At 37.9% G+C, this 20,097-nt stretch overlaps 1 protein-coding gene across 2 annotated transcripts in view; it reads left to right on the top strand.

Annotated features, from left to right (window-relative positions):
- mtus2a (microtubule associated tumor suppressor candidate 2a) overlaps nucleotides 1-20,097 on the top strand; it is a 105,646-nt gene that overhangs the window by 35,248 nt on the left and 50,301 nt on the right. For both annotated transcript variants that reach the window (XM_007252460.3, XM_015606674.3), the window contains exons 2-4: nucleotides 3,710-5,740; nucleotides 7,200-7,521; nucleotides 16,456-16,674. In XM_007252460.3, coding sequence (XP_007252522.3) covers nucleotides 3,956-5,740; nucleotides 7,200-7,521; nucleotides 16,456-16,674 — 2,326 coding nt within the window. In that variant the 5' untranslated portion in view covers nucleotides 3,710-3,955. The remainder of the gene's footprint in view (nucleotides 1-3,709; nucleotides 5,741-7,199; nucleotides 7,522-16,455; nucleotides 16,675-20,097) is intronic.

The following is a 20,097-nucleotide window of genomic DNA, read 5'->3' as shown; positions in this document are numbered from 1 at the left end:
GCAGAGCCGTGCAGAAGTGGAAATCGTTCAGGTTTTCTCTCAGGACATCATTCGTTTTCACTGCACCGCTTACAGATCTGTTCCATGCTGCGTTTGGTTATAACCCACCTAAGCTTCAGCCCACCCACACTGTCAGCGAGACCAGCACATGGTAGAAGCCCCTGCAGGGATAATGTTACTGTCCTTGCTTTGTGTTTTTGTCTTCTACACATGAAATATGTTCTACGTTCTACACGCTCTAGCTTGTATTATGATTAGAACCTGACAGCTGGTGTCAGTCTGAGTTTTATCATGGTGAAGCCTGTGTTGATTAATGTGGCTGCTATTTTGTTTTCTGTTGCTGTCTGCTGTTTTCCCCCTGTGAGCAGTCTGCTTGATCACAAAGCCTTTCTCGCTGTTATCTGCCTTTCTTTTCCTTTCTGTTACATTTGTGTCCACAGTATAATAATAATAATAATTATAATAATAATAATACAAAACTCTGTTTACCAGTATGTTTTCAAGATACTCTGAATTAACACATTATTACAAGTCACTTTAAAGTACTTTTTTGTGCCTTTCATACAGTTTGTTGATGTGGTTTTTCACCATTACATTATATATTAATATATATTAATATATAGTCATTTAAAAAAAAATAGAAAATCATATTTGAAACTAAACAAGATCTCCATTAATCATTAAAAAAAGTTTGCAATTGTAGGTCAACCACAATTACATCAAATGCTATTTTTCGCTAAAATTGTCCAGCCTGTCATTGTCCACTCTGTCATAGCAAGTTACACAAATGCATACAAGTAACAATATAAAGTAATTAAACTATCATATCAAAATATAATTTCTGTGTAGTTTAAGGTCTTATACAATATGATAAATAGTCAAAAAATGAATAGTATTAAGTATTTTTTATTTTGAGGGTCAAAAGGAACTGGATTTTGATAATGACCCTTTAGCTATGCTAATGCTAAGACAGAATTAGCTAACTATATAGCTACCTCAGCAAATATTAATAAACTAACTTACATCTGTACAGCTTTCAGCTTAAAAACAGCTAAGCAGTGAGGATAGTAAAGTTTAAAAAGAGTGTAAGCTAATAGCAAGCAAAATATGTGATCGTAAAAGCTTTATTTCCTTTAAATGTGCATAAATTATGAGCAAAAAAATAAATGTGAACTTGCCATTTGCTGGTGGATCTCTGCTGGCTGTGTCCCACAATGTAAAACAGCAGCATATTCATAGCTTCATTACCCCACCACCCTTACTGCTGTCTTCTGTTTCCCCCTGTGAGCAGTTTGTTCTATTACAGAGCCTTTCTGGCTGATATTTGTCTTTCTTTTGCTGTTTATTTGCTCAGGATAAGGCTGAGTTAGCAAAATGGCTAACTAAATTACTAGCCTAGCCTTATCTAGCTTGTACTTTTCAGCCAGCTAAATAACTACCTCAGTGAATGTTACTCCCCCAGCCTTATACAGCTCGTATCTTTCAGCTTGTAAAGATTTTAAGTTTGTAAAGATGGTAAACTGATACAAAGCATGATTAATGATGCTGAATGCTTTATTTTGGCTAATGTATGCAAGTAGAGCATAAAAAGTAACTTGAACCTACTGTTTGTCTGCTCTACCTGCTGGCTGTCTCCCACATTCTATATAGCTAGCAGTGCTCTTATAGCTTTTTTCACGCCTTCTATTACAGAGCCTTTCTTGCTGATAATAGTCTTTCTTTTGATGTTTATTTACTAACAATAAGGCTGAGTTAGCTAGCTAGCTAGCAGTTAAAATACCTATTCTGGTCCTATACAGCTCGTATCTTTCAGCTCAAAAACAGCTGTAAAGTTGAGATAGCTAGCCAGCTAGTTAAATATGTTACTCCACAGCTTTACACAGCCTTAAACATCTCATATCTTTTATCTTGTAAAGATTTTAAAGATAGTAAACTGATATAAACTGTGATTAACTGAATGCTTTACTTTATTTAATGAATGCAAGTAGAGCATAAAAAGTAACTTGAACTGACAAATTTATGGCTCAATCTACTTTTTGTCCTCCACACTGTATTCAGCAGCTCTCTCATAGTTCCTCACCCCACCATCACCATCACTGCTGTCTTCTGTTTCCCCCCTGTGAGCAGTCTGTTCTATTACAAAGCCTTTCTTGCTGTTATTAGTCTTTCTTTTGCTTTTCCTTTCTGTCCTACACTAAGCCCACAGGGATGTCTCAGGACAAGCAGGTGTTCCATCTGCAAATTCTCTTTTTTTTCCCCTCAGACAGTAGTATGCAGTTCATCAGTCTTCATTTATTATAACTACTTCCTTTTCCTTCTCACGTATATAACCGTCACGGATATCTGAAAACGCAATTACTAAATCAGAAGATACTGCCATCTGTTATTAAGGGAGGAAGCCAAAAGCTTCTCTGAATTGGAAAGCTATTTAATTTCAAAGCTCCTTGCCCTCACCTTCATTTCACACGTTTTAATTAATCAAAATCAATTGGATATATATAATATAAAAACCTTACGATCCCTTAATAAAACCTACAGTCTCTTAATCATCCAGAGGTTCTTGCAGAATATGCGATATCGCAACAGTAGACCTCCCATTTGACATTCCCTTAATATCCTCCGATATAGGCCACCTACAAAGACCTGAATTAATGTAAGATTGTATGAAATGAGATATATACCCAAGGCCAACCTAACTAGAAAGCCTAAAGTGGATTAAAGTGTGAAAATCAAAATGCATTAGGAGAGCCAATTCAGTGAAGTGGAATTTTTCCAGGCAGTCTGGGAAACTGAATTGCAAGCTAAATGCCATCATTTGTTTTAGTAGTGTTATTTGTTTCCACTGTTTTTCATCAAGGAGATAACCTCACAGACTTTTGTCTCATGCTGTAAAACCCCATAATACTATCTATTATTCTAGACATAAATTAACATTTAAGACATATTACACTACACTGTAAACTAATTAAATACAGACTTTTCTCTGTAAATTTGATTTTATCTTTGGAAAATCACGTGACAGTAATATTACAATACAGTGATATTGTTAATTGAAACAATCTGACAGAAAGAGAGCATTTTAATTTTTTTTACAGATATGGTGAATTAATAATGATTGATTGACTTCAAGATGATCGTGAGGTCAAGTAGTTAAGTTATACAAGTTTTATTTTCTTGTGTACAGTGAAACAAAAAGGACAATTGCTTAATGCTAGCCATGAAACCACAAAATCATCATCAGCATAAAAGAAATGCTTATCATTTGTTTGGCTGTTTTGTTCCATTAATGGCAAGAAAGCTCAAAAACTGTCCCAATTACCTGTAATTCACCCTTTTTGTTTGACAGTGTAGAATGAGCTTGGTTGTTTGCTATCCAATCACCATAGAGTGATGTCTATATTTGTAATGTTTTCATAATTCTTCAGAAAATCGTTAAGATAAGCTTTGAGAGAGAGAACATTTTGATTACAGCAGTAAACCAAAAATCTGTCCAAGAAACCAAACAAGGATTTTTCTTCTTCTATTGAAATGTCTATAGCTGGCAAGCAGCTCCTTATCTTCCTGATGAAGATTAAGTAACCCCTCAAGGATAAATCTCAGTAAGCTTTTTCTGCTATTGCTGCATGTACGAACAGTTTCCCACAAACTGAGTGAGGAAAATTCTGTATGAATGCTGTTTTTGTGTCTAATTTTACTCCTTTCTTTTCAGGCACAGTGAGGCACCTGGTTGATCCTGATTAAGGATTTTTCTGCTAATATGATGTCATAAAGCATACTGTCCAGCTGAGAGGAGAAAAGAAGTCAAGACTCACTGCCAGGAAAGAGAAGATGTGAGATTAGATTTTTAGGTTTTCCCTCCATGGCTGAAGAGAAAGCCCTGCAGGCCCAGAAGGGAGAAACCCTTTAATGGATCCAGCAGTGCAGGGGAGCTGTTGAGAGAGAACATTTGTACAACATGAGTGTGCAAGAGGAAGTTGGGGTCCCACAAGATAGACTACATGAAAAAAAGAACAACAACAAGCAGCCTTTATATCCAGCTGACGGAGATGCTAATGCCAACCAAATCTCAATGGAGGAAAGCCACTATGAGGGTGACAGCCCTGTGCCTCCCCTGTTGTCCCACAGCAGTGCCCAGGAAAGGATTATCATTTGGGGCACACATGCCCGCAGTGAGGACCCAGAGCTGGAGGAGTTTGAATTATTAGAGTGTCAGGAACTTGAAGCATTTCTGAAGGATGCACCGCAGGGAAAAAAGAAGGACTTCCATCAGAGACGGTCTTCTCTTGCATCCTCTGAGACAGGAAACTCCTTAAGGACAGATCAAAATGCGAACAACAGTAGAGACATCGATTCAGATCAGACTGCTCAGCCGCTGGATCTCAGGACCTCAGTCTCTCGGTCTGGGCAAAGAAGAAGCCTGAGAGATGGACGTAGCGGCTCAGAGAACAATGTCTTTGTTTCTACCCTCTCAGCAGTCAGCAGCCTCAGTGGAAGCTTGGCCAGTGCCCTCGACAGTGCAGGACGCAAGCAGCCTCCCTCTTCTTTGCCTAGCAAGCCTACCTCAGACAAGTGCAGGATCCAGCAACAAGCTACACAGCAATCCCTCGTCTTCATCCCAAAACGAAGCAGGGAACAGCCCAGGGATGTAGACCAGAACTACAATTCCACAACACTGCCTCAGGAACCTTGTAGATCAAGTGCCAAGAATGGCAACTATCTGGCAGACCAGCAAGGGCGAAGTGGAGACAAGGAACAAATCAGTCAAGAGAGTAATCTCTCCTCAAAATTCCAGAAAAACCTTGAAAGAGTACCACCTTCTCGCAGGCAGCTTGTACGTCCACTCTCTCCCGAGACAGAGCAAAGGCTAACCTCAGGATATTTAGGACATACAGAGGTGAAGCAAGAACAGCGGCCATCCCGCTTCTCAGACCAGACAGGTCCAAAAGTTAGCAGCCATCAGACTGACCCCAAGGAGCCGGCAGAGATCAGCAGTAATGTCCAGTCTCATAGCGCAGGCTCAGGGATCCAAACCACCAGCCAGACCTGTGCCAGATCTGGCTCGATTCTCAGGAGGCAAGGATCTGCGGAGCATGCTGCCAGCCCTCTGGACAGGAAGAGCCACTTTAACCGCAGAGCCTACAGCAGCCCAACTAGACCCTCTACACCCCCTTCTCCCAAGACCACAGGATCTCCTCAGAAACGTACTCCAATGTCGCCTGTGAGGACCCGAGTGCCCGCCCGAGCTCCTCAACTAGGATATGGTGCTTCTCAAGGGTACAGCTCTGGCCTAAGGCCTCCAGTCAAAACGAACATAAACATGAGTGTCCAAAACACTGCACCCCAGCAAGGCTCTACTGAGACATCTCCACCCAAGTGCCCCCCAAAGCCCAAAAGTGTTCGCCCTAAAATAATCACTTACATCCGCAAAAGCCCACAGCCGAAGCCTCAGGTTCCCGAAGGGCCCTATGAAGTGTCTTCACTACCCACCAGACTCCTAGCCTGCAGCCCTGCTCCGAACTCCAAACCAGCCACAACAGTGGAGTCTGATGGAGCTCCAGTGCTTAGTGCCTCCAACCTGCTCTATGACAAGTATCGTCAGGAGCTGCAGAAAGCCCACCTCTTCTCTCCTGGGATGATGGTGTCTGGAGTAAAGGCTCCCAGCCACACCATGCCCCCAAAAGCCACTGGCAAGACACACAGCTTCTACGGCTCTCTGAGCAACAAGTACCCGCCTACAGGGGTAAGCAACTCACAACTCACACATCATTCATTCATTCAGTAGTGTAGAAGTAATTAACCATTGATCATGTAATTATTATAATCATTGCCATTGCAAGATACATTTTCATTAAAAATGGAAAGTGAAGTCATATGATAGATGTAGGCTTCTGTCATCATCCATAATCATCAGTATCATATGGATGTCATTGACTTTCATTTCACTGTAATTAAACTTGTAGTATTTAGTGTCATTTGTTAAACAATTTTCACTGTTTCTTTGCAAGTTGGGCATGCAACAGGATTGGCATTGAATTTAATGAAATTTATAAGGCTGCATTTAAAAAAAAATGTTAGCTGAAGCAGATTAAACACCAAGTAAAATGTGCATCAACATTTCATACTCAATATTGTCTGTTAAACTGTTATAAAATTATTTGTTATTGTGTGTTTTTAAAATATTAAATGGCTGTATGTAATGATCTTTGATCGCAAAAAAATAGGCAACAGACAATCATTCAAGGTTTTTTTTTAGTGATGCACCACCATTAACATTTTTGGCCGATATTGAAACCAAACAAAATTATATATTTAGCCAAAAGGAATTCACAGGAATGTCATTGCATGAATTAAATAGACAATTTTTTGTTTTTATTTTGCTGTTTAAGGAAAAAGATTTTTTTTTTAATAATTCTTTAGCACAGAACATTTTTAACATTGTGGTAGATAAACCAAGAAAGCATAATACTATGTATCTCTTCATATATTTTGCTATGGTGGCCAGCCTCAGCTCAGAGAGTTTTAATTGAGAAGCTGCTGTTTTTCTAAGCTGGATTACTTGCACAGCAAATGACAGACCAAATTCACTGTGTTAGCTCAGTCTCGTTTTTGCTCTTGGAATCAAGTACATTTTTGCTGCTGCTGAAAGATATTCTAGAGGAAACACTGCATTGTACCTAGAATAAATTAGTCATTGTTCACTATAAATTATTCAGTCATTTCATTTGTTTAACCAAACACCTGAAGTGCCTTTTTTAGTGCTATTTTTGGTCTAAAATGCTTGGTTACCAAATATTTAGTGCTTCCCTAGTTTTTGCAGAAATATGCATACATATGCATTTAAATGTTGCATTGGCTGTTTTCAGTAATGTGTTTATAAGACTGTAATACTTTGGCTTTTGTTTCTTATTGCCATCATATTGCAAGGCTGCTTTATTACACACGCACGTGGGCAGCTTTTCTCCGTAAGAGTTTGTTTTTACCTGCTAAGTAGTGCTTCAATATTGTTTTTGTTTTTTTACAGTAAACCCAGAGGTTATTTAACTAAAAACATGAAGAAGTCTAGGAACATTTAAAATGCTGAAACTGTAGAAACTATAATAAAAATAATAAAAAAAGAGATATTTTCTTTGCTAATGTACTGTCATTCTAAAGTTCATAAAATTGGCTTTACAAGCCCCTAAACTCTCCTAATATTGTAGATTGGCAGGTCTCCTGCCACCCTCGGACCACAGGCTTGTGGAAGTGAGGATCCACCAGAAAGCCTGATCGTAACACCAGAGACAGGAGCTGTTTTCCGGCCCCCGCGGACCCTCAGACCACAGCTTGGAGTGGGTGCTGTCAACAGGGCTCCATCCGCTGCTGCTAAGACCAGGATCTTTACAGGGCAGAAGTCACCTCTGGCTCTCAATCAACCAGTGCAGGCAGTGACCCCATCAGTGACTTTAGCAGCGATTCTCCCAGCGACCTCATCAGTGACCTCATCAGTGACCCCATCTAAGCACAGCCCCCCGGAGCCTTTAGGTAATGCCTCTTTAATTCCTCTGCAATGCACCAAACACAGACTAGGCTGCAAGTGAGAAAAAAATAGGGAAATTAATTGGAAATGACTTTTGAACTGATCTGATGCGGAGGCGTTTGGATCTTCTCTAAAGAATTGTGTCTGCTCCCAAGAGGCAGCTGATGATCAGAGAGAGAGAGAGAGGGACAGAGAGAGAGAGAGAGAAAGAGAGATAGAGAGAGAGAGTAGGAAATGATGCTTCCAAAACTTAATCCAACTGGGTGTGTGTGCCCAAAGATGCATGAATAGTATGATACTATTCAAAGATTGCTTTTTTCTTTTCTTGTTCTTATATCAGTAGTGACTTATATTAGTATATTATAGATTAGTATAGCCAACATATCATGAGGTCTTCTTAGATATTTGACCTAGGGATGCATGATGATATCAGAATTATATCGGTATCTGCCGATATTTACTTATTTTAGAATCATCAGCACCGGCCGATGTCTAGATATTTCAAACCGATATTTGCTGACAAAGTTATTGTTAGATTCAATAAATCTATAGTTTTATATAACTTGTTAGTTTAAAAAAGAAGATTCTAATTCTCTTTTAGGAACAGTTAGCTAAATAACTGTGAATCCAAATAATTTAAAAACTAATTTCTCAGGATAAACCTTTTATTTTTATTATTTACATACAGTTGGTTCAAAGCTAAAATGTAAGACATATAATTGTTACATTTGTTTTTAAAGTAAATTTGTTTTTAAAGAATTCTCGTATGTGTGCATCTCTAGTTTTACTCAGTACTTGAAGTATTGGTACGTAATTTGAACACAGTTAATGAAACAGCTTATGTACAACTTCCTCATTAACATATCATTTGCACTTTATCACTTAAATTAAGCAGGATCACAGGGCCTAATGAAAATGAGAAGAAAAAAAGACACAAACTAACAATTGTACACCATTTACAAAATTATTAAGAGCTGTGATTGTCTGGGTAATATTTCTCTGACCGTATCCAGATTCTCAACACATAAAGACACACATAACTTACATTTGTTATACTTATTTTTTGGATTTTGGACAGCTTAAAATAATTTAATTGAAAACATTGATTTCAAACTTTTGATCAATTGTTGCTAGATTGTTACGAAAATGTTCCTAGAGGAAAAATGTGCCTACTCAGGATTATATCAATAATAGGATTCCAATAAATTCTCAACTCAAGGGACCAGAAGTACTTTTAAATGATCTTTTTTAATTTATGTAGCACTAATCATTTTGACGGATGATTTTGATATTAGCAGCATGATATGAATTATTTAATGCATGTCGTGAGTTAAGTACACAGGAGCACACATACCTTCACTATTTCTATCAGCCATTTACACGCCAAGGGGAAAATATTCATATCTGCATATTATTATGATCATGTTGTGCTCACGCCAGAATGCAGAATCAGGCTTATGGATGGGGTTCTCGTGCTCTTTGGCCCAGAGGCACTGCAGAGCTTTGAAGTGCAAAGCAATTAACGCTTAAGTAACGTCAGTGTTTGCCTGGCAGGCAGTATTTGCCCGGTTGGCCTGCCTGTGCACTCCACAGTGGCAAGGCACACGTTGGCATGCACAGTGATGCATATGCTGAGATGATGATTTTTTTTTTTGAGTGTTAATATGCTGATATGCGGTAGTTAATGAGACTGTCCCGCAGACTGGATCATGTGAAGAGGTCATACTTCGGTAACATGACCCTGCAGCATTGGGAGGTAATAAGGAGATGAGTGAAATTAGGGATGAGCAATACTGTGATACTTTACCATACTGTTAGTATTGTGATAACATCTATATTTTTTAATAAATAAAAATGTTAATTATTTTAGCCCAAATATAGAAAGCTTGTCTATGATAAAGCATTAATCAATTTTGTTTTTGTATATATCGACTGTATAAACTCTATAATCATGTGATTGGATGTTAGTCCATAATTTTATTATCCTATTATTTCTTATTAATCTGTTACTTTTTGTGTGACATTTATTAAATATGATATTTTGGTATTTATCAAAAACAGTCAAAATAATTAAATTGATCTTAATGATTCTCGATTTTCAAAGTATATGAGTTTGGTTTGTAATGAAAATGTCCAGATATTGTTTTACGAGCCTATTTAGAACCCTTTTATTTAGCCTCAAAGTGAAACTCACTGACTCACAGTTTATTATGTGTTGCAGTGTTGTGAAAAGCTGAGAGACTTTGGTCAAACTGAGTTTATTTTTTAGCTGGAGACAATATTCCCCAACATCATCTCCCATTATTTTTACGAAATTATTTCCATCAGGGAATACAAATCAAATGATGAGATCAGATGAGTTACTGTACTGTAGGCTACTCATCCAATATGGTGTCCAGTATGTGTTGGTCTGCAGTGTCTTCTTTGAAAAGTTGTTGGCGGAATCACGTAAATTTTACCCAGATATAACAATGCTATTTTTTGATTGGCTGTTGGGTAGCTACATTTTTTAATTTTTTTTGATTGGTGTGTGGCAAGCTTCCTCTGAACTCTTCGAAACTCACAATTAAGAAATAGTGGTGTACCTTGGTGGACGTTGTCCTAGTGATTTCTGTGCGTGAGAAATGAAAGGTGAGAGCGTGTGACCTGGTTTAAATGCATGTCTCTCATGTCCTAGCAAATGGGAAAAGAGGAAAATTGGGTAAAAATGTGTTTTCAAATATCATATTAGTTATCATTTTGATTATCGTTAAATAAACCTGTTGCCTGGCTACTGTGAGTTGCTGTGTCATAAATGGTACAGTGAAGCTCTTTGAATGAACTCAAATTAAACATATTTTAAAAATAGTACAAAATATTTTTCCTTACTATGGTCAGATATGTTTTAAAAGATTTATGTTCAAGATGTTTTTTTTTCTATATTTGCTGCTTAATATTTTGAATCATGAACAGCTAAGATTTGATATAACTACATGTTATATTAATTATTCTTACTGTAATAGAAATAGTTCTAACTGTTTACACTTGCTTGTTTTATGCATTATTTAGCATTTTCTATATTCAACAATTCTTTGTTCATTAAAAGGGTTTATATTGGTCTAATTGCAGTGATCCTCACAGCAGAAAAAGTGAGGCTTCAGAATAATATATTCATGAAATTTAACGCTTGGTGACAAATCAACAAATTCCTTAGCTTCAGTCCATAATTAAAAAAATCTCTCTCTCTCTCTTTCTCCCTCTCTCTCTCTCTCTCTCTCTCTCTTTCTCTCTCTAGCTCAAATACTCACACTTGACTCCCCCGCTACCCCATTTATTGTAGGCTTCAGGAAATGCCTGAAAAAAACTGTTGCCTTCAGCTCAAAGTCTCTAAATCCGCAGCCTCACAAATAGAGACAAAAATGAAAAAACTAGGGAATCTGTGGAGCAATGGCATATGAATCATTTGTGTGTTCGTCTAGGAAAGCAGAGGCCTGTGACACGACGACTGGAAATGAATGTTTATTAGACATCAATCTCCCCCCTAGTCTGCAGTGGAGAGAGAGAGAGAGAGAGAGAGAGAGAGAGAGATAGAGATAGAGAGAGAGGGGTGGCAGAGGTGGGGGACGGGGGACAGAGAAAAAGAGAGATGGCGGGAGGAAGCTGGAGCACATTTATCTTTAATGATCACAGCCCCTGCTCCAAGGAGAAAACTGGCTGCAATTTCATTAAAGACCCTGATGGCCCTGGGTGTGAGTGTGTGTATGTGTGTGTGTGTATGTGTCTCTCTGTGAGATGTGTGTGTCTGTCTGTCTGCTTGTGTCGCCTTTACAATCCATCCCTGAAACAAAGGAATGAAGAATAATAATAACAGCTTAATTCATACAACACCTATTTTTATTCATAAAAAAGCAGCTCAAGTGTTTGCACATTTAAAAAATTAGTCATAAATTTGTTAAACAAAAATATATTTACTTAATTTTAACAACAAAAATAATACATTTAGTAAAATATAAGATTATGTCTAAGCTAATTTATATATTTTTTTAAATATCAATTTCATTTTATGACTGAGACAGCTTTGTCTTATTGTAGACAAAGATCTAATGTAGATTCTGTGTTAAGCTAAGCTTTGTTGTCATGAAATGCAGTTTTTCTTCTTATTTTAGACCCCTCTGTTGAGCTATGCCCATTTTTTTTAATTATGATGAAATTATTATAAAAAATAGTTATAAAATCAGCCTAAAAGTTGGTGTTAAATTGATGGGACACTACATTTCCGAAGTTATATGGGTATTTACCATTCTTTAATCCAGTGTCACAGGTGTACTAGGAATACATCACAGGTGGCATTACCACTCCCAGGGGACAGCGCAGTGGATGGTAATGATCGTGACTGATGGCATCTGTCTAAAATTGTCTGTGGGAACAGACTGGTGACTATGGCCAAATTCACATCCACATTCACTACTAAGGGTGTGAAAAAATATCAGTATTGCGATATACTGTACTGTATGCCCTGTGATTCCCAGCCTTTTCCAAAACAGGAGGCTCCTCATGTACCCCTCATATCCTGCAGGTCAGGGCAGCATTCCTTAAGCTTTCAAGAGAAAAGACATGATACCACTTCCATGTCCCATGACCTTTGCCATGTCACTCTTTTTTTTCTAAGGACTAAAAACTCCCAAAAATGTGGGTTCTTTATTGGTGCATAAAAGCACATAAAACACAGCAGATGAAAAAAGACAGAACACTGTCAGTGAGATGAGTCAAAAGAAAGACAGACAAATGAAAGAGAGGGACAAAGAGAAAGAAAGTCAAGAAAAGAGAGAGAATCCTGTCCCTCTCCAGATGCTCATTCTGAATGCATTCTGCAGTGTTCCAGTGCCATGGCCCCTGGGGAGGTGAAGTGAAGAGCTTTATCTCCAGCTGCCCCAAATCATTACCTCATGCAGGGCCAGGGTGGGCCCCTAAATTCACCCCCCACAGCTATGGTGCATGTCTCTGTGGGTGTCCAGATTCACTTCACTGATTCTCCTGCTCTCTGTGAATCTCTGCGCTGCGTCTTCCCCATCGTCCGTCCAGCGAGCGGGCGACAGGGGTGAGCTTAATGTTAGGTGTCTCTGGCTCGCTCACGCTGAGGAGAATTTAGTGGGGAGATTTTTTTTTTAGCTTGAAGGCTGCTGTCAGGCTGGCTCTCACAGCAGGCCTGTGGTGGAGTGATAGTGCTGCAGATCCAGAGGGCTAAGTGTTTAACCCTTAGAAGTTTAGAAGTTTTCATTTTCAAATGATGTATTAACATAAATTTTTGGATTTTTTAGGATAGAGAGACCAATTTTACCAAATTGAAAACCTCTGGAATATAATCAAGAGGAAGATGAATGACCCCAAGCCATAAGACCAAGCTGAACTGCTTGAATTTCTGCACCAGGTGTGGCATACAGTTATCCAAAAGCAGTGTGTAACATTTTAAAGGGTACATATTATACCTCCTTTTATACAAGTTAGAATAGGTATTTTTTTCAGTCCCTTTCAGAATAAGCCAATTTAGGGCTCTGTGACTTTTATCCAAAAAAGCTGTTGCTTACGCTGAGCGTTTAACACATTTGTGTTAGCTTGTACTAAATGGCAAAATACGAACAACCTAATGCATGCTTAACTGTGCATAAGAAGCACACAAGTATCTACATCTCCCTCATCTGCTGGCTTGCCACATACAGTAGGTACAGATCCCTCCCTCAGACGAAGTACGGTGCTGGGTGGTCTATGCAGTCACAATAAGGGAGCCATCCAAAAAGCTCATAGAAGCATAGGATTCCATACCAAAGTTTTTAGCTGACTCAGAAAACAGATGGATTTTGTATGTGGTGGATGGATCTTTTCGCGCTTAAAGTGTTTATAGAGACAGTTGAGACCCAAGAGGAATTACAAAAGCATGCAAAAAGTGAATTTTGCATAATATGTTTCTTGTTACATTAATAACACTCCCTTGATTTTTACACGTATTGTCCATTTTATTGGCTTTACTTTGAGTGGATGAGAAAAAGACTAAAACAAGATTAAAATAACATTTATAATTACTGTAATAACATTTTTATGCTCAATAAATTCAAGTTTATTTAATCACACATACACTGTAAAAAGCAAAGCTCACTCTATATAACCTTATTTACACAAGCCTGTATGTAATCACTGAGGGGAATGGCGTGTCATTTACTGTTCTTCAAATTTACACTGTTAGTAAATACTGGTATTTGAATAATTCATGCTGCAATGAGCAGTTAAGGAGGTGAGGAGCACGACTGCAAACAGAGCCTCTCGACTGCGCAGCTGTGCGCAGGGAGGAATTAAAGCTAAGCTAGCTCTAACTGTAATTGTAGCTGCAGTGTATGTTGACAGAAAATCACTGACAGTAACTGTTTTTTTTTTAATGTAATGTAAAACGAGAGCAGTGACGCCACTGTGTAGACAGCGACTCAAGTGAGTAATTTGTCACTGTGTCATTTGTAATTTACAGTAACAGAAATAACTGTAAACCAGGTGGGAAGGCAGCTGAAGCTATTTACCCAACCAATATTTAAACAGACACACATATTGACTACAAGTAAAGGTGGGCATTGCACACACCATACTCTCATCTAAAGGCAATGTAATGTTTGGTTATTATGAGGGTTTATGTTGTTGGTAATAATAATACTTTATTTTTATATAGCGCTTTTCTAAAACCCAAAGACGCTTACAATTATTGGTACAAAGATACAGATATACAATACACAGACAATACAGGTACAACATTTACAGTGGAGCTCCAACTCAGCAGTACTATAGTATGTGAGATCAAACATAATGTTAAGCAGAAGAGAGACCATAAGCAAGAGAGAATAGATGAGTTTTAAGATTTGATTTAAATATGGGAAGAGTGGGAGATAGCTTAACTGCAGTTGGAAGAGAATTCCATAGTCGGGGAGCGATCCTAGAGAAAGCCCGATCACCGAAACTACGACGATTGGATGACGGGACATTTAGAAGCCCAGCAGTAGAGGATCTGAGAGAGTGGGAAGGTTTGTAGGGATGAAGAAGGTCAGAGAGATAGGGAGGTGCCAGGATATTTAAGGCTTTATAGGTAAGTAGGAGAATCTTAAAGTGAATCCGGTGTTTAACAGGAAGCCAGTGAAGATCTTGAAGAACAGGTGTGATGTGATCGTGAGTGCGAGTGTAGGTGAGCAACCGAGCAGCACCGTTTTGAATCATTTGGAGTTTGTGGACAGAAGAAGAGGTAATGCCAGCCAATAGGGCGTTGCAGTAGTCTACCCTGCTGGAGATGAATGCGTGAATGAGGAGCTCAGCAGCTGATTGAGAGAGGGACCGTCTAATCTTAGCTATGTTACGCAGATGGAAGAAGGCTGTTTTTACAACAGTGCTTACATGTGCTGTGAATGAAAGAGTGGAGTCGAGGACGACACCCAAATGAGGGGATGTGTGTGTGTGTGTTTGTGTGTGTGTGTGTGTGTTTGTGTGTGTCTTTGTTATATTTGTCTGTATGGAATTCAGTTATAGTGGTTCCACTACTGGACTTTTATTTAGATATTCACCTCCCTAGTGTTGGGATGGAGGGTGGAAAAGGGTCTCTACCAGTAAACTGCTATTTTTAAGCTTGTTTGACCAGCTGTCCCCATCTCTCTTTGTGTAAATAAAGTTTCTTAGGATAAATGTTTAATTCTTCCTGTGGTATAGCAACATTTTTAATATTTCACATAATATTTCCCAATAATTTCCCATAGATTTCCCTAGTTCTCCATAGATACTTTGTTGTAATATATTGTAAGAATAACAGTTAAAAAATTATTTAAAGCAACATATGAAGTGTTATGTTTAATTAACACTTACAAGAGTTGTTAACATTAATAAGTGTTACATAGAGTTATTATACAGCTCTGAAAAAAATAAATAAGACCACTTAAAAATTATGAGTTTCTTTGATTTTACCAAATTAAAAACCTCTGGAATATAATCAAGAGGAAGATGGATGATCACAATCAATCAAACCAAGCTTAATTGCTTGAATTTTTGCACCAGGAGTAAAGGCATAAAGTTATCCAAAAGCAGTGTGTAAGGCTGGTGGAGGAAAACATGGCAAGATGCATGAAAACTGTGATTAAAAACCAGGATTATTCCATCAAATATTGATTTCTGAACTAAAACTTTATGAATATTAACTTGTTTTCTTTGCATTATTTGAGGCATGAAATCTATGCATCTTTTTTGTTATTTTTATAGAATATAGAATAAAATATAGAATAAAATAATGATAATTATTTTACTCAAACATATACCTATAAATAGCAGAGCTTTTTTCAGAGCTGTATGACTCCATAAGGTGTTGAATAAACTCTAATTGATTATCTCTCTTTTTATATTGCAGTGAGTGGGACCATTCAGTCTAGAATGTTATATAGTGTGTTAAATTCATATATTAAAGACTTATTTTAATACTTTTAAAATTTGACTATGTTTATAGGGGTGTCATACTATAATGTTCAATTAATCACCTTTACTAAAGAATGGTTAATTTAACATCATTTTACAATATAGTTACATAAGCCGAGTGAGAGAATGTTCATCTGGTGATTTATTACCTGTTTTAAACAGCTTTCTTTTGCTCACATGGTGTAATACACCGGTAGTAACAAGTGAGAAACCATGGTTAAATTTGATCACCAAAGTAAATTAAGCTGTGATTTGGGCATAGAACACTTGTTCTTAGAAACACGTTCCTGGAAAACATAACAACAGACATACTGCTCACTCACCTTCTTGGTTCAAGGTTTGCACCATTAGTCCTCCTGGTTACCAGTTTATGAAAGTGGTAAAGAGGTGTAAAGGCCATTGTTTACATGTTGCACACTGAAGTCATGTATTTTTGCTGGACAGTTTACTGTATCCTGTTCATTTCTCTCTCTCAGATCAGAGGAAGGCGGCAGCAGCAGCAGCAGCTTCAGGTTTGCCTGTGAAGTCCTTGCTGCCCAAGCCGGCTCAGTCGGGCCTGCGTCCCCCTGGCTACTCCCGGCTGCCCCCAGCCCGCCTGGCAGCCTTTGGCTTCGTCCGAAGTTCTAGCGTGTCCTCCGTCTCCAGCAACCACTCCAATGACAGCAGCCGCAGCGACCCATGCCGACCAGCGTACCGTAAGTTCCTGACATGGACACATAACTTTGCATTATTGTGTGTGTGAGATACTGTGTTTCCTATTGCTTCCAAATTGGCATCCTATAAAATCACCTACATTTACATAGAACATTTAAATCATATAGATTGTATTTAAACATCTAGTAACATGTAGTACTATATTTTATGGACTATAAATTGCACCGGAATATAAGGCACACCAATAAAGGTCTATTTCCTGGTCTATTTTCATACATAAGGTGCACTGGATTATAAGGCACATTTTAAGTGTAAATAGTAAAGAACAAAGGTGTTGTCTTGTTTCCCTTCTAATGTCGCCTAAGTAAACAGAACTGTAAGTCAAACGAGCGCTGGATGTTAATCTACACAGATTTCTCTCCTGAAGAACTGTTCATTTGAGAGAGTAAAGCGCTTTCGTTTATTTGCAATAAGTTTAGATTTTCAATTTTTTCAACAGCGCGGTTAGCAGCAGTGTGGTTAGCAGCAGCGCAGTTAGCAGCAACGCTAGCCGTGGTCGGCAGTGTTTAGTGCTAGTAAACTCCCCCTGACAGCGCTACACTGATGAACCCTGAGTGTTCTGGTAACGCAGAGCTCTATCACGTAGTGGTTAGTCCTATGTAGCTTGTTTTAACACTGTAAACATGCAAACTACAGTACGATATACCCACCTCTGAACGGCAAAAGAGCTAACGCTGCGGTTAATGGTTAATGCTAATACTCCTCCAGCCTCGGTGCTGAAGAAACGTCACTAAAACTCTTTTATAAAGCTGTACTTCAGCGGAGTGGCTTTACTGCTCCTTAATAGTGCGTAAAATACAGTAAATCATCCAAACTTAGAAGAAAAACATGTGGAATTATTATTTAGTAAACAATAAAAGTGATACACTAACCAGAATATGCTTTATATTTTAGATTCTTTAAAGTAGGCTCCTCTTGCTTAGATGACAGCTTTGCACATATTGGCATTTTCTCAGTCAGCTTTATGAGGTAGAGTCACCTGGAATGTCTTTCAGCTAACAGCGGTGCTGCACTTGTCAAGAGATTTTATCACCAGAGTTACCAGCCTTAGGAATCACAAGTTAACAGCACCCTAGATAAGAGCCACCTGAAGAGTATTTTGGTTTGTTTAACACTTTTAAGTTACAACATGATTCCTTATTTGTTCCCTTAGTGATTATTTTCAATGTATGTACAATATGGAGCTAAAAGTGTGGGGTTTTTTTACAGCAATAAATTGAAAAACCCTTTTAGGCACATTTATTTTTATTTTAAATGCTCTAAATGCTTTAGTTTTTATCTCTACACATAACATCTGTATCTCATAATCTGAATATAATGGGATTCTTATAACAAGGCAACTACATGACTGTATACACACATTTACCCAAATCTGTACAAACCTTCAAATCACTGTTATTATTGTATATTTTTATGTAAGTTTGTCTCACACAGCTCATATACAGTATCTACATGATTTGACAAGTGTGTGTTGTGGAGCTCCAGCATGACTGTGTGTTGTCTTCAGAAGCTCCGTGCTGGACCTGCACCAGCCTAGCGAGAGCGTGTGCGTGGAAAGCCTCGGCAGCTTGAGCCGCATGTGTTTTTAATGCGACCTACATAACTAATGATAGTTAGTCTTCCCCTGGTTACAGCTGACGTGCAGCTGAGCTCAGACGCTCTGAGACGAATGAGTCACGCACTGAGTTACATCATCATCTCTCTGTAATCAGTCTCTCAGGACGAGGAATCCCTCGGCTCTCACAGTAAACACACACACACACTGATGTGAGAGAGATGAAAGTGAGAAAAACAGAAGAGCTGCAGATACGTGTCAGGTTGGGGTGTGGTGGTGAGGGAATGTGAAGGGTGGGGGGGTTGGAAGTGTGTATAAGTGCGTGAGCATGTGTGAAATGCCTAGATAAGGTGTCAAAACCTGAAATAAAAGGTTTCCAGGATGTGATTTGTAGTTCTTTACAGTATTTCCTGATTGCTTATGTATTATTAGCTAAGACTGAATTCATAAAAGAATTTCAAAATATTTTCAATAATGTATTTAGTACAATTCTTGCCAAAATGATGAAACACTGAAAATATTTTATTAATTTAAAGAAAATACTAGTGCAAAAAAAGAATGGTTTAAGTTGTAAATAGTAGAAAAGTAGAAACAAAAAAATGTAATTTTTTGCCTATTTTGTAAACAACATTAACTTATCAATACTCATATAAAGACTTTGTATCAAAAAATAGTAATACAAAATTACAATATTACAAAATTATTGTGTACGATATTGCAAAAAAAAAATACAAAATAGTAATAATAATAACTTTATTTAAATAGCACTTTTCATGCATAAAATACAGCTGAAGTTGCTTCATAGCATGAGGTAAAAACAATAATAAACAATAAAAATAGCAAAAGACATATAAAATATATATAGAAATGTAGAATAAAAAAGCTAAATAGAAAAAAATAACATTAAATAAAAAAGCCAAAAAAATAAGTTAAAAATACCCAAAAGTATATGTATCGTAAATTAACTAATCATTTGTATAAAAGTGCTAAAGATCTAAATAACTATGCTTTCTATTGCCTTTCAAAGCAATGATATATTTTCTATATTTCTCTTTTCTGAAGTCTAATAGTTATTTGCTTTAGTTAAACTTGCAAAAACATGTACATAGTGTCCTCGCTCATGAATCACTGTCTATACCCTGCAGATATGCCGTGATGCTGTATGCAGAATCCACATAAAGCCTGTTATCTGTTTATCTAATCCGCTCAGCAAGCCGCTATAGCATACAAACACGATGCGCAGTAGCTTATGGGTTCTGAGTATATGGAGCGCTTTGGCTGCTTTAGCTGTAAACACTGCGTTGCTTGAGGGCAAATGAATCACTGTCCTGATTGCATGTTCCTGCCAGATGCTAATAAAGCTTATTGGCCTCTAGCTAGGAAGGTGGAAATGAGTGGGAAAGTGAGATTGCTTTATCAGTGCTGAGTGGAAGCAGACTTCTAGCACCAGTAAAAAAAAAAACAATTAAGTATCAATTAGGGGTCTGGAACATCTAGCTAGCAATATGTAGCGTCAGGTAGGATAGACAATGCTTTCTCAACTGCAGAGGCACGAATTTACCAACTGGACTTTCTAATAAGCTAAATGATAAAGATAGAACTGAAACAGGATATTATTATATACAATCATCATCAGAGAAGTAGTTGCAAAGGCATGTGCACCCATAAGGAAGAGCTGGATTGCAACACTATTTTGAAAAAAAAAGGGCAACAGGAACAATAAATTATTTAAAATGTAGACTGACCTGGGCAACTCTTATTAAGCTACAAATACAGAAGTAGTATGTAATGCAGGATACCACACATTTCAGCATGGAGTTGGAAAGGGGAATGGTAAGTGACACACCGA

Source organism: Astyanax mexicanus, chromosome 20 (assembly GCF_023375975.1).
Source record: "Astyanax mexicanus isolate ESR-SI-001 chromosome 20, AstMex3_surface, whole genome shotgun sequence".
In the NCBI taxonomy this organism is placed as follows: Eukaryota; Metazoa; Chordata; class Actinopteri; order Characiformes; family Acestrorhamphidae; genus Astyanax; species Astyanax mexicanus.
Note: the sequence above shows the minus strand (reverse complement) of the source record. Positions and strands in the feature narration are given on the sequence as shown.